Source organism: Lolium perenne, chromosome 7, assembly GCF_019359855.2.
Source record: "Lolium perenne isolate Kyuss_39 chromosome 7, Kyuss_2.0, whole genome shotgun sequence".
Taxonomy (NCBI): domain Eukaryota; kingdom Viridiplantae; phylum Streptophyta; class Magnoliopsida; order Poales; family Poaceae; genus Lolium; species Lolium perenne.
Genome location: NC_067250.2, coordinates 288802889 through 288818593, shown reverse-complemented (window position 1 = coordinate 288818593; position 15705 = coordinate 288802889). Strand labels below are relative to the sequence as shown.

Genomic DNA, 15705 nt, shown 5'->3' with positions numbered 1-15705 from the left:
CTGAAAAGAGTTAGCTAAGCTTACATGTACGGATTTACATTGCCAATTCGATTCCTCATCCTCGTTGGCAGCTCTGCAATTTCTTCAATGCCAGGTAGAAACTTTAAGGCGTGATAATTAACTCTACATCTGAGCCGGTTAATCCTCACTACACTATAGCTATAAGTCACAACGATGTAAATGACCAAACAAGCTATAAATTCTGTGAAACTTGACCATGGAAGAACCTAATGTGAGGGCAGGGCTATAAAAATATTTACAGATCTCAAAATATATGAACAGAAGAGAACCATGAAAATATCAAAATGCTAATAACACTTACCCCAACCTATCAACAAATTGGCTTGATAGACATTATCTTTTTCTCTTTGATCCTTGGAAGCACATTGTCAACATAAAACTGTGTTGATGCATATTTTGGGATATTTTTTACAGTGCGCCTATTAAAATAAGCATAAATAATAAGTAAAGTAACATTTAATTATATAATATGTTTGCGCTGCATGTAAGCAGAATAACATATGCAACAAGCAGAAACACAGAACGAGAGTGGATTTGGTAACCGCGTGTATACGTGAGCACCCATCCATTACCGTTGGATTTGCTTTAAGATGCTGGCTCACAAACGGAGCCAAACGGCATCAGATCCTTTTTTTTTCCCACGCGCAAAGTCACTCTAGCTGAAGACACCGTTGTCCCACCGCACGCGAAGTCGACGCCCTCCATACGCCTTGCCTTGCCCCCTTGCATCCACCATCCATCTCCATTATGGTCAGTTCGATGCTAAATGACGCCTTGCCTTGCCCCCTTGCAACCAAACCATCGAGCTGGTTGTGCATGCTGTTCCTGGACAGAGCTCTGCCGCCGGCGCTGCCGTGGGAAAGGGACGGGCGAATATGAAGGGGCGCCTGGAAGGAGAGCAAGGGGAGGTTGCCCTCGTGGAGGAGAGGAAGGGCAGCAGACGGGAGCTAGTGGACCTGCGCGTGTAGGGAGGCAGGCCACGCCGACCGGCAGGGCAGAGAACCGCCGGTGCCTCCTGGGAGGATGCCCAGCTGTAGTGGAAGATAGGAAGATATTGCCTCCACCGTCCGGGTAATATCTGGCACCGCTCAATTCTACAGGCCGCAGAGGCTAAGTGTTGTACCATTTTGTTAATGTGCTGTCAAATTGATTGCCGTGATGTGCAATTCAGTGACATTTCTATCTAATTTTGAGAAAAACGTGCTCTGCAATTGAGTAATTAAACGTCCGTTCGATTCTTCTGTACTTTTAATGTCCAGATTCTGTCTAACGTGGATGCAGGATCAAGCCGTGTTAACTGAGTGTTCATGTTCTCAAAATGGGGAATAGTCCAAATAGAGCAGCGAGATGCGCGAGCAGCGCACAGAGGATGGCCTTGAGTTGTGCGACCATACGGTGGAGGCCATCTCCAAGTCAGGGTTCATAGAATTCAATTGCAGAAAGGGCAGACAGTTAACAAGAAATCAAGAACATCCTCGTTTTATGTTGCTTTATGAAAGAAGGTTACTGTAAGAGCAATTATTCCTGCCATCGAATCACAGGAAACAACAATGAACAACAATTAGCGCGGGGAACATACTCGAACCACCCGCACCCCAACTACTCCCCGATTCAAGCTTCCCCAAGTCTCACTGTGCCCACGCCCCATGGCGCGCACGCACGCACGAAGCTAGCGCCGGTGAGTAACCGTCATCCGGATTCGATCTAGCTCGGCGGCGAGGTGACCCCGAGCACACGATTGCCATGGAGAAGAAGTTGCCGCTGCAGCTGGCGCTGGCGCAAGGCGGCGAGGGCCTGTGGGCGCGGCCGTGGCGCTGGGCCAAGACGGCCTTCTTCCTCGTCTCCATGCTCGCATCGCTGCTCCTCGTCTGCGCGCCGCCATGGCCATCTCGACGAAGATCTTTATCCTGAGATCCGCCTCCCGCCGAGCTCCTTGACAGCACGAGCACCTCTCTCTCTCTCTCGTGCCGATTTGTGCCGCTCCAGCAGCAGTGAATCCGCCGGGGTCCAAGGGCAGCGTCGACGGAACCGGCGGCGCTCCTACCGAGGCGGGAACTGTTGTGGGCAGGTTGGGGACTAGAGAGGGGACGCCGCTTCAGTAACTTGGTGTGACCAAGTCCAGCCGTGACTTGGTCGACCATCCACCATCTATTCCCCATCGCACGGACAAGGAGGAGTGGAGGCAAACTTTGCAGCTCATATCTATTCTCATCTTCAAATGCCTCCTAATCACAAACCGTATGCTTAAATAGGCTGTAAATTTCCCAGAATGGATAACACGATGTATATGATTTACTGGAATTTTTCTGGAAAGTTTGAATTTCGAGTTCAAATTTCGGCCAGAAATTTAAAAAGCTTCTTATTCACAAACCATATGCCCAAATAGGCTGAAACTTTCCCAGAACGCATGATATAATGTATATGATTTTCTGGCATTTTTTCAATTTTTTCTGGGAAGTTTGAATTTTGCACAATTTTTAGCATTTGGAGCATTTTAGTAGGATTTGAGCAGCAGATTTGCACCATTTTCAGTTAGTTTTCTGCTAGCAAAGTCATTGATTTACTATGCAAGTAGTAGAATGTAACTATAATCTAGAGAAAGCCATATTCATATTAGCAAACATTGACAAGTCACAAGTTAAACTAAGAAAAAGCACAGTAGAGGCTCACAACATCGGAAGCACCGCAACTCGATTGCATATCGGTTTTGTATCAACAAGTGCAACTGAGCAAAAGACTACAATTAGAACCACAATATACATTTAGGCCTCGCCACTTGTACACTAAGGCCCCCAAGACTATAGTTAGCCCCAAAAGTATATCCAAAATACCAAGTTTCCACCATAAAAACATCTACACACTAGAACAAGTTTCCACCATAAAAACTATCAGCATCATAAGCAGCAGGAGCTGTGAGGAGCTGGGTAAAACTCCCAATGTCATTGTACATTTCACTCTCCACATTGTCTTCTTTCTTGCGGCCATCATCCGCAACTTCAACTTGGGGTTGTACATCATCATTTTTCTTTGGTTGCTGCCAATGAAAGTTTAACAAGTTAGTTTATCAATGAATGGCATGAATTTTAGTTTAGAGCATACCTTTGAAACAGCAGGTTTAGTTGCCTTGCGCTTGCCCTTGTGTAACTTTTGAAGAAAAGTTTTTTTTCTCCTTAAATTTTTTGACTGAACTTCCTTTTTCTTCAGTCGCGCAGCTCTAAGCAAGTCATCAGTTTGCTGCAGATTTGGGTTGATATTTTCCTGGTTATTACTTGGTTCATCCATAGCACAAGTAGATGCATTGAGTTTTTCCTCCAACTTTGGACGAACACCATCAAGTGCATCGTCCAATAACAAACAACATTCTCTAGAGTAGGCTATTTTATAAGCCATACTATGAAATTTTTGAGATAGATCCTTGTACCGAAGCATAGCTTCCACCTTTGGATTTTCTACCACAATCCTTCCATGCTTGTCCAATATGCTTCCTTCACGTGCATCTCGTGTCCATCTCTTCAAGACATAATGTGTTGGCAATGTTTTTATGTTCATCAAATCAAGAACTTTCAGTCCATGTCCACACAATATTCCTGTCCTTTCAAACATTCCACAAGAACATGCTGCTGTTTGGTTCAAAGAGTCACCTATAACTATGCGCTCATCCTCAAATGTTAAGTCACCATGCAAAATACCAATAGAAACAACATATTTGTTCCCATCCAATTGTTTAGTGCATGCAGCCATGGATCTTTCATACTCACCTTGGAAAGCTTCAAATATGACTGGAGTGTACACTTGGCTTGCTTGTACCAACATAGGGGTGCTCATCTTGATTCTTGGTATATTTTTTCTTGCTTCAAATTCAGATTCCAACTCCTTGTTTCTTTTTGCATCCACTGTCCTTTCAAAATGCTTCAAAAATCTCACAATTTGAAAACCAGATTTCAAATGGTTCTTCAATGAATTGTTAAAGCTCTCACTTAATTGTGTACTTCTTACTCCCAAATTAAAGACATCTCTCATAAAACATTCAGCCCATTTTTCTTTAACCTTGTAGATGCTATCTAACCAAGTTTGCTTATGCACTTTACATCTCATATTGGCAAATGCTTCTTCAAATTCTGCCTTGTCCTCATAGCCATACATACAAGCACTGAAATCTTTGAGAATGTGAGGTACTTTGTCGTTGCCACCATCTTTATCTTCCCCACCATCTTTCTCTTCACCCTTAATTGGAGATAGATGTTTAACAGCATTCATCATTTATCATTATGTGAAAGGTACAAAGTCCATGGTATGCTTCTGTGAACACAGCGTCAATAGCTTTTCCCATTGCGGCATCTTGATCGGTATAAATAGCTCTAGGTTGCCTTCCGTTATGTGCAGCTAGAAAAGTTTCAAACAGCCATTTAAACGATGCAAATGTTTCATCAAATAGAAGTGCTGCACCAAATATTGTAGTCTCTCTAAACTGATTGAGCCCAAGAAAGACACCAAATGGCCTATATTCCTTGTTTGTGCCAAAAGTCGTGTCAAATGTGACAACATCACCAAAGTATGCATAGTCTAGCATCATTTTAGCATCAGCCCAGAAAATGTTTGCTATATGCTCCTCACAATGTAGCTGTTGTTCAAATTGGAATGATGGGTTTTCAGCAATTTTTTCATGAAAAAACTTTAACATGCTGCCCGCCTGACCAAAAGCCATCTCTCGTTGCCTCTTGGTTTGCAGATGGTTTCTATGGTCACGGCTAGTGTAGCCAAGATTAGGTGCTCCACCAACGCTGCGTGTAGCAAGGTCATACGCAACACTAGGCATAATACCAGAATCATCCGCAGCTTCAATTTCAAAAGCTTGAAATTCTGAAATACTCCTTTGGGAGACCATGAGGTGTCGGGTTTGTGGCAAGTAAAGGAGGTGATTGTGTTTAAGATCTACTTGGCGGACTTCAAAATTTCCAGTCACACGATTCAGCATAAGACTCATAAAAGCTTCGCACTTGGTTCTTGTTTCAGCTCTAAAAAGTTTTTGAGTGGATTCTGTTTGTCCTTTTATCCGAACACCTTCTTTGGCACATACATATCTGCACGAGGTTACCTTACCATCCATTGGGCTCTTGTTGGCGTACCTCTTCCTCACATCAAAGCCTACACGACCTCCATAAGCACGCCAAAAGAGCCAAGCCTCTTCTCTACTTTTGAAGATCATTCCAACTTGAGGCACCCTCTTATCAAATTCTGCCATTATGCACCACCAGATTTTCCTGTCATATTGGACAGCATATTCAATTGACCAAATTTACACAAAACTAACATATATTGTAGATTTTACACAGTTCAGTTCTACGCAATGGCAACAACACTAATTAATAGTTCAGTCTTACATAGCAATAGCTAGCTGAAATCACACGCACATCACTAAATTCAGTTCACCTAAATCGCATCCAGCACGTAGGGGATTCAGCATACCTTCGGCCACCGGCTTCTCCGACGAGGAAAGACGACGAAGCAGGAATCCGGCACACGAGTTCGCCTGAGTTATCCTGTAGGCTTGGACACGGCGGAATCCGGCGGCGGCGGCGACGCGGTGTGATGCCGACGCCCGCGGTGGCACGGTGCGCGAGGATACAGCGGAATCCCCAACGAGGATGCGGGAGGCTGCCGTCGCGCTCGAGCTCGCCCCTCTCTCTCAGCGGCGGGAGGACGCGGCCTCGCGGCGGGAGCACCCCGGCGAACCCTCGCCTGCTCCCAGCGGGGCGGGAGAAGTAAACTTTTCCCCGCCAAAAGGCCTCCACGCGCGGACTGGGCGAGCCTCCTGAAACGACTAAGTCATGTGAATTGCCTCCACTCCTCCTTGTCTGTGCGATGGGGAATAGATGGTGGATGGTCGACCAAGTTACGGCTGGACTTGGTCACACCAAGTTACTGAAGCGGCGTCCCTAGAGAGGAGGAGCGGACAGAGGGGAAAGGGATGAGCTACAGCGGCCAGGAGGACGGGTCGACGACTACGAGGGAGGAAAGTGTTAAGGGTGAGGCCGTACTAGAAGACTTTTTTTAGAGGACGACGCACAGGGTTATCATCTAACGGAATCACAAACGGCCGTTGGACACGTGTCATCCAGTCACCGCGTGCTCACGTATACACCCGGTCACCAGGCTTCTTTTGAACACAGATATTTTACCTTACACAACAAAACACATTAATGTAACCTGGCAACTAAACATATAGATTGGCACCATTTTGCACCGGTCAGCATTACTCATATTTGCATAACATTTATAGGTAGTGGTTCAGAAATGAACAAAGTTCCGACCACTAGGAAAGATCTTACCCAGTGGACGGACGGAATAAATAGGTTAAATGTTTCTTCATATGATAAATGGATTAAATGTTGATATCAGTTCGCAAGTGGAAGAAACTATATGTATCAGCCAGCAAACTATAATGCCATAAACTCACAAGTGACAACCAATCATTAATAACGCACATGGCAGCTGCTACTGTACTTTGAACTGCTATAATAAACTGAGAAAACAGTATCAACCAGTTTAGCAACATAATCTAGTCATTAAAACAGATGCCTATTGCAGATGAAGAAATGATAGGAAACAAATAGAACTTAGGAGAAGCAAAAACCATTGCAATGCCCCAGCAATACGATTTTCTCGCACACGCAAAACTCTCAGCTTCCAATATGGTGATAATTTGAATTGGACAAAAAGAAGTTTGCAAATGTCATAACTTTAACACCCCACCTTACGAAACAAAAGGAATGCCACGAGTACCTGCAAAACGTCGGCGGAAGGATACAAGCCCACGGAAGAAATCCAGCAAAGTTTCCCCTATACCGGAGGACATCCACAACAGGCAGTTGAATGATATTAACAGAATAGGAACCACCAAATTTATAAACAAACCAACGGCCTCACGGGACCAACTAAAAACTCAAACCACTCGACAAATGAGCACCAGAGACTCCACGTTAGGTTACCACACACAAGGTATGAAAAATCAACCAATGACTAGTGAAGTTAATTGAAGGTTCACGAGAATGAATGAGCGTGTGAAGTGAGTGGAACAAGTTCTACTCCCATGATCCACATATGCATATGCAGCTATCCATCTGAAACCTGAAAACAACAACATTGAAAACGTGAGTTCAAAGAACTCCGAAAGTAGCAAGTGCAAGAAGGGATAGCAAGCAAGCATAATGCCACATACAAATTGGAGAATAATTATTCGCATGTTATGCTTCACTTACCATATTTTCACTAAATATTGCCAGGCCATCTAGTCAATGTGGTACTAAGGTCATGTTATCCAAGAAGCATTAAGTCACTATGGATAAAAGAATCACGAGCCTTCATCCACCTATTGGATCTGAGGTGTCCAAAGTCACCATGTACTAGTGAATTGAAACCTATAGTTCAATGTAGCAGATGGATAACGAACCACTCATGAAGTATCACCCATGAAAACCAACATGGCCAAGACCCAGATAAGCCAAACTTCATGGCATCTAACCCTGAGTAGGTATGGAGATGCATGATAAGGAAATAAAGAAGATAACTAAGGCAAAAAACTAGGCTATAAGCTTTTGTTGATAGGCTCAGGAGGGGCAACGTACCATACTCTCACAAAGCATGGATCACTTCTTGGAATGGGAGCAGCAAAGTGAGGATCGCTCCTTGGGATGGGAGGACCAATGTGAGGATCGCTCCTTGGAATGGGAGGACCAATGTGAGGATCGCTCCTTGAAATGGGAGGTCCAATGTGAGGATCGCTCCTTGGGATGGGAGGACCAATGTGAGGATCGCTCCTTGGAATGGGAGGTCCAATGTGAGGATCGCTCCTTGGAATGGGAGGATTCACCTGCGATGGATTTCTTTAAGAAGAAGATCAAGGAAAGCCAAACCCTATCATATACCATAAGTACCATGGTGCATCAAAATATGCACAAGGGCGAAATATGGCTTCCTGAAAACTGCGACATAAGTTGAAGCATGACATGGAGCTAGGTGATCTACATCATTTGTCCCCAAGAACTATATATGTAACCATCAATAGTTTACCCATGTCTACTGAAACAGAGGGGCAGGCCCACACGGACATGTGTTCTAAGGTGCATCAACATCATTCATTATTTAGTAGTCCAAAGGAATAAGATAAATATAGATGGTCTGTCCATGAGATCTGAACTTAATTGTTACCATTAGAGAATAACAAAGTCTACGGGAAGATAGTATGTAACAGTAAAGCAATTAGTTTGTGATGGGAAATCACACAATGCCCACCATCCCAACATGTACTTGCCTTTACCCACGATGAAGTAGTTGAATGAAGCCAACCCTTCATACCTATAGGCAAGCATGCACACAGAAGTCTCAATACATACCATGCACCACCATACAAGAAACATAGAAGTCTCAAGCATTAGACCCAATCATTGTATCGAAACACTGTGCTGAAGGAAGGGGGTATGTATGGGAATTATCCATCCCAAGTTTTATTTATTTATTTAGCCTATTTTCGAAAATAAAGAAAACAATCATCACTCTTGGAATAGATAAGGCTATGAAAGATGCATCGAGACTCCGATTTGAGTAAATGAGTAGTCAACGGCGTAGCCGTCAGCACGGATGTTTGAGAGGACGTTTAATTTGAAAGGTCACGTGAAGATGAGTATTAAAGGGGTCGGTGAAACCATGTAGTCAAATTCATGGTAGCACCTATGAATTGAATAAAAGAGTACCCCATGAATCGAAAGCATCGGAGAGAGGCGCCCTGGCAGTGGTCTCTGATTTGAAGTTCAAGAGGTAAGACTAAAATCTTCATCGGTGGAGATGACAAGAACCATTAGTGGATGGGAATACCCGGAGAAATTATGAGGTGTTACAATAACTATACAGCTAAACCAAGCAGCAGAAGTCATCTGGTTAGCTTGTTGTACATAGGCATATTGTCTAGGGAGTAATTATTCCCTCCCTAGCAAGGTTAATGTCGATTATAATATGAAAGAAAATAGTGCTCCCAAAATAAATATCATTTAAGCGGAAATTCAATTCGGCTCCCGGGTGCGTATGCTCCCTCTACCAAAAAATCATATTTCGAAATGTCGAAAAATTTGGACAAAAAATTCTACATGTACATCTCCATAATATACGTGCATTCGTCAAGTTTCACGAAAAACCAATATTTTGTGTGGTCTATATAAAAAAGAGAAAGTTTATCTTGTAAAAAGCATTATTTTTAGCACTAAATTTTGTCTTTTTTACACACGTCACATGATAAGTCGATTTTTTATGAAACGACTTTGTGAGCATGTAGCACGTGAAGATGTTCGTGCGAACTTTTAGTTTCAATTTTAATTTTTTTTTAAATGTATGTAAGATGTATTTCGAAATATAGGGAGCTTAAGCCTTTATCAAGTTTTTAAACCTGACAGCAGCTCAGACAGATGAAAAGGTGAAACGGAGCAACTATCTTTACATTGGTGAACAGCTCGTCTTTTTCTGTGAACCAGTCAGGATAGCTCGAACAATGCGCACATCATACTTCAAATAATTTATAAAATGATCTACATCAAAGATATCTTCAAATTTCCTGAACAGAACATAAAGGTTGTCAAATATTGTAGATACAAACAGGTGTAAACAAGGAGTCCAATAAGAAAAAAAAAATCCTACTCATCATTTCCATCTGATCTTTCCATATTTGATCCTGCTTCAGCACAGGCAAAATAAGTGTAGCGTTCATTATATTAGCGATTGCGACAACATTGCATATCTGCAAATTTATCATGTAGTGCAATTAAATAGTGAAGGTTCGATATAAGGTACTTAAAATATTTTCGATACATAAATAATCTGGCACAAGAAGTTAACAAATCTTCATAAGGCATTAATTTCCAACGAATTTTAAGCTTGGAAACAAAAATAATAATCATGCGCCATTAAACGGGAAGACTTCAGTAAATTGATAGTGTGAATAGGTTGAGATTTGATCACGCTTATAAACTTGCATATCAAGGAATATCTCTACCAGATATACACTGTCAATTCTATTCTAGTTTTAACAGCCGCTATCGTGGCATGATGCGGCTTGGCCATGGCGGGGTCGGTGCGAGGAGTGTCGCGCTATCGGTGGTAGTGGAAGCCGTTTGGATCGTCAGAGTGGCGTGTTCGTTGGCCGAGACCAGGTTCTCTCTCGTTTCAAATGAAATCTCATCAAATTTTGAAGATTTCAGTACGTACTAAAACATTTTTACTCGGAGATTTCGCCAAATCCATGTAAAAATTAGAATGGTCAAGTAAAGTGCATGCATTAGCTTTCGTGCGAAAAACATATCAATGTCCAAAGCATTATCTGTTTGCAGATGGGATGGAACAGACCATACACAGCACACAACGAAGCGCATCTAGACGATAGTAACAATGGAAAACTAACTTGGGTTAAATTAACGTGGGAATTATACTATCCTTCAGCTCTGTCACCTGCTAGACCTAGAGAAATTTTATTTTGATCGAGAGATTGTCTGAAAGTTTTGCCCACCTTTAAAAATCTTGTTGTCTGTACTTTTGGCCTTTTGCACAAGGAAACTCCATTTTACTATGGAAGGATAAATGGACAGATGTACCTTTACAAGAGGCATGACCACATCTCCTTTCTTTTGCTAAGAATGATTCCATCTCTCTCGAGAACGTCATTGCTGCTACTGATCTCTGATCTATTCTATTTACTTGTATCTAAGGAAGCTATGGTGCAGTTAAATCTATTTCCGGCCATGTTGCATGAATTAATGCCAACTAATGATTCAGATTCATGGACAGTGCTAGGTAGTGCTTCTGTTAAAGTTTATCATGTTTATCAATCTCTGATGGGGAATCTTGGTGCTATACCTGCACTTAAATGGATGCGGGATGGTTGTTGTCAGCGGAGATAAAAGGTGTTCTTTTGGCTGCTCGTTCATAATCGCCTCAACACCAGGGATATGCTTCATGGAAATAATTTTGTGATGAATGATAATTAATGTGCCATGTGTAATCAGCATCATCTTGAGACGAGAGATCAACTGTTTTTTTTCCAGTGCCCCTTTGCTTTGTTGTGCTGGCTCAGTGGATTCCCCCTGCCTTGGGACAGTTTGATCTTCAAGATACATTATCTAGCCTTAAGCTTGCTATCTACAAGCCATCTTTATGGAGCTGATAATGTTGATTACCTGGTCTATATGAATCACTCGCAATGACTTTATCTTTAAGGATGTTACTTCAAGTGTTTACAGATGTCGGGAGAGATACTTGCCTTTCTAGTCCACAAAGCCATGAGGAAATCATATCATGGCATAGCTACTTGGATAGCAAATTTTAGATAGTTTTTCTTTCTTTTTGGGCTTATGGCCTCTTTTAGTTGCTCATCTCAAGCAACTATTTTCTTCTTCTTTTTTGTGGACTTTTGTTTCATTATAAAAAAAATAAAAAAATACACAGTTCAGCCTCAAAAAAATAGTAACACTAGAAATCAGCATTTTCGACAGCCATGTCATATGTACTCTGAACCATTGAAGTCTACATGTCACACTCCTAACACTTCTGTGAACATTCCATCACAACCAAAAAGATAAGGAGAAAGGGTAGTGAAAGTGCTAGTGGAAAAAAGGTCGAAAACTACAATACACCTAAGGATTTGGGAAATCATAGTTAACAGCGGCTAACTAAGATCAGAGCAAGAGCTATGTTTTGCCTGATATGATGGCTGCAATGCCTGATCCCATAGCTTTTTCCTCACGATCAGTACTCTTCCATCGTCACCTGACTAAAACACGTCTTCCTTGATGTAGTTTATGACAAGAGCGGTGTCTCTGATAATGGCGTACCTGTGAGGCCTCATGACGCAGTCCATCTCGATCAGCAGATCCACCAGCTGATAATGGCGTACCTGTGAGGCCTCATGATGCAGTCCATCTCGATGAGCAGATCCTCTAGGTTGCAGCCCTGATTCTCCATCTCAGAGAACAGCAGCCAGGCGTTGCCGGTGCCTCCCGTTCAACCCCCAAACCACGGGGCCGGCACGGGAGTGCCGGTGTGTTTATCGGACCGCCTTGTGCGCCAGCAGGATTTGGGGACACCGGTGGAATCAATTTTGGGCCTGAGCCTAGCTACAAACATAAGCCTAAAAGAAGGGGACCTGAATCAATTGCTCAATTGTATTTCAAGCGTCCTTACAAATATTCTTGTTTTTTGGCCCTTTCCCTTCTTTTCTATGATCTACAGTAGTATTATGCTTTCTTCTACAATGGGATACTCCAAACTAGTTTACAGGCGCAAATTCTGGGCCACTCCGAGCAAGGGCAGACCGTTGGGCAGGAGCCAAGTCCTAGCTCTATCCTAAATATTAAAACTAAAATTCAAGAGTAATATAAACAGACAAAGAACCCAGGGTGATTTGATATTCAACTTGAAGAACTCACTATAACAACCAACAAATTACGCAGAACTATTATTATTTGTCTTGTATAATGTAAATGATAACAAATCCTTTTTCCAGCTACAAAAGAACCACCAGCATAACAACAGGGAATTATAAAAGCTTCTTCATCAGTGATCTCTCCTTGTAAAAAAGAGCTAATAGTATATATCTATGAGGGCCGAGGCCCCAACCGCGCGTACACCTGGCCGCTCCAGTATTCTCTTGACTTCTTCAGAGGATCAGCCGACCGGCCTAGTATACTATTAAGTTACTAGATTTTAATTAATTTACTCGTACATAATGCACAAGCACGGCAAGTGCCAATTGATTGTGTTGAATGTGTATATGCCGATACACCTAAGGGCATCTCCAACGGGCAACACATTTCAAACGCTAAAAGGGACACATCCGTTTGCGTCGGTTTAAATGATCAAAATTGACTGCGCGTCCATTTCCGTCGGTTGGCTCCAGCGGCACGACGCATAAATTTTTTCCCCTTTGATAAAGCCATAATTTATATTAATAAAAAACATAAAAAGACTTTAAAAAGGCCAGAAAGGCCTGCTAAAACCTAGCTATTGGCTACTGCTCATCGTCGCTGACGAGGTCGATGAACTCCGACGTCGGCCATGGAAGCAGGTACGCCGGCGGTGGAGGAGGAAGGGCGGGCTGCGGCAACTTCGGCCAAGCCGTCAGCGGCGCATGAGGCTGTGCTGAAGGTGGCCACGGATCCCAGACCGTTGAAAGAGCAGCAGCCAGCACGCGGTTGTTGGAACGTGTCGACATGGCCAGAGGAGTCGCCGTCCTCCCCTGCGTGAGCGCCGACTCGCGAAGCTGGATGGCGAGCCCGCCCCACATAGCGATCTCATCGAGCTCGCTATTGGCCAGTGCCATGGCAATGGCCTCCTTCTCGCTAATGTCCGGCGGCTGGGTCTCCGGATCCCACGTCCTCCCGCCGTCGTCGTGGTCGTTGTCTCCACGCTCGGCCTCGGCGGCGTAGTCGCCCTCGTCGTCGACGTCCTCGTCCTGGTCCTTGTCGTCGTTCTCCTCTTCTTCCGCCGCGATCTCGCGGTCGAAGTAGTCGAGGTCGCCGAGGTATCCAGCTCGGCGACGCGCGTCGAACTCCCATGTCCCGAACGATATCCAGTTGTAGGAGTTCAGCGCGTACGCCGGATCTTCTCGGAGATTTGCCGGCAAGATGGCTCGGCGGCGGCGCACCTCGTCAAGGCGCTCTCGGCCCTCGCGTGGCACGGCGGGGACCGACGCATGCCTGGAGTTGAGGTACCAGCCTCCAGGTATGTTTGCATCCTACCATAGGACCGGCCGGATTTCTTCTGAGAGGCGGCACGCAAACTCGATGCGGACGTACCGCCAGACCGCGAGCCACTAGCCTCGTGGTCGTTCTTGGTTTTGCGGAACGGACAACATTTCTTCCACATGGCGTCGATCGGGTCGGTCGGGTCGGTCGGGTGGATACGGTGGACTCTGGCAATGGTGTGGTCGGGAAAATGGGCGCCGCAGCGAACCTTTAAAAGGCTCGGACGCCATCTCGCCTTCAATATCCTGCCACTGCGAAGCCACCCAGCAGCGCACGCTCGCAAAAGCCGAGGCGCATCATTAACGTGGTCCTGAAAAGTTGCAGCACGCGCCCATAAGATATGCCGCGCTGAAGACGAATCATCTATGCCGCTGCCAGGCGGGCCCGTGCAAGGACCGTGTGGACGACCACTGCGTCCGCGTCTACAGAGACGTAAATCTACCGCATTTTTTTGTCCGACGTGGTAGCGATCGGTCGTACTCCCCCGATCAAGTCAACGAGCCCCGCAACGAGTGTACCGGCTTTTGTTTGTGCGCGCAAAAAGACGACGCGTCTTTAATTTGTTTCTCCACAGCCTGCTGCATGACCAATTTGTTTGCCTAAAGCACGTCGGTGGGCGATCGATCGAGTCCGACTCTCAACCCGGCTGTCTGTGTCAACAACTTGAACTGGGAATCGATTTGGAGTCCGACTGTGTAAGAGCATCTCCACTCGTCCCCCGAACAGGCCCCCGGCGAGCGTTTTTTCCATCCGGACGGCGAAATTCGGCCCAGTCGCGCCCCCGGTTCCTCGTTTTCGTCCGGATTTGGGCCTAAATCCATCCGGCGATCCCACGACATCCCCGGCCCCCCGGGGAGCGCTCGGGGACTCCGGACGAAACGAAAGCGCGCGAAACGGCGAGGAAACTTCCCGCGCGTCTGGTGGCCCCAACTTGTCGGCGAGAGAAACCGATCGTCGTCCTCATCGCATCGTCTTCCGCGCGCTGTAAAAGCCTGCCGCCGGTCTGCATTCGCCGGCCACGCGGCGAGTTAATGTCGTCGTCTTCCGCGCACGCATCGTCTTCCGCGCGCACTAAAGGCTGCCGCCGGTCAGCTCGCCGCGGACGCGTCGCAATCCACGCGGCATTTAATCCCCGCGCCAGCCACGCCTATATACGCCGGTCCGCTCGCCGCGAGGCGTACCCCGTGCTTCACTCTCCCTCCACTCTCCCTCTACTCTCAAGATGGCGTTCTACGACGACGACGGCGCAGCCAACAACGGCTTCCCCCGCCGGTCGCTGCACGCGTGGGAGGGGCACCTCCTCCACCAGGCGGGGTACCCCTGCCCGCCGGACACGAGGCCTCCCGGCGGCGGGTGGCGGCTTAGTGCTGGCGGCGTACCAATCCCGCCGCCGCCTCGGGGCCACGCCCTCGACGTCGCCATCGAGGAGGCGCGGATGACCTTGACGGACGAGGAACGCGCCGAGCCACGCCACCACCCCGACAACTACACGGCGTGGAACTCGTACTTCCTGCGGCGGTGGGAGCGGGAGTCGGCGGCCTACGACGGCCCGCCGCCTCCGCTGCGCGCAACAACGCCGCGGCCGCCGACGGTGGTGGAGCGCGCCGGGCCGGACACTCGAGGCCGTCGTCGAGCACATCGAGGCGGCAACTCCCGGTGCTCACGATGCCCTCTATCGGCATCGAGGGCATCGGCGAGCCGCCGTCGGGGAAGCGTGCCGGCAGCCACGGCGCATGCCTGCCAGCTCGTCGTCTTCCGGATCGGCGTCAAGGTCATCCTTGGCGCCGGTGAAGAGGAGGAGGCGTCGCCGCCTTCGACGCCGGTGCGCGTCAAGAAGGAGCCGCGTCTCCGCCGGCGACCGAGGGCGCAGCAGCGGCGCCCTCGTCATCCGAGAACAGCCTTC

At 46.3% G+C, this 15705-nt stretch overlaps 1 protein-coding gene and 1 pseudogene across 1 annotated transcript; both read right to left on the bottom strand.

Annotated features, from left to right (window-relative positions):
• The window catches only part of LOC127326685 (protein PECTIC ARABINOGALACTAN SYNTHESIS-RELATED-like), a 70601-nt pseudogene extending 60826 nt beyond the window's left edge, over window positions 1-9775 (bottom strand).
• On the bottom strand, window positions 2688-5808 carry LOC139833405 (protein FAR1-RELATED SEQUENCE 5-like). Its single transcript, XM_071823681.1, is given in 4 exon segments — window positions 2688-3055; window positions 3121-4287; window positions 4289-5282; window positions 5488-5808. Coding segments are annotated over 3 exon segments (2316 nt in total). The 5' UTR covers window positions 5264-5282; window positions 5488-5808; the 3' UTR covers window positions 2688-2881.
• Window positions 9776-15705: the final 5930 nt, after the last annotated feature.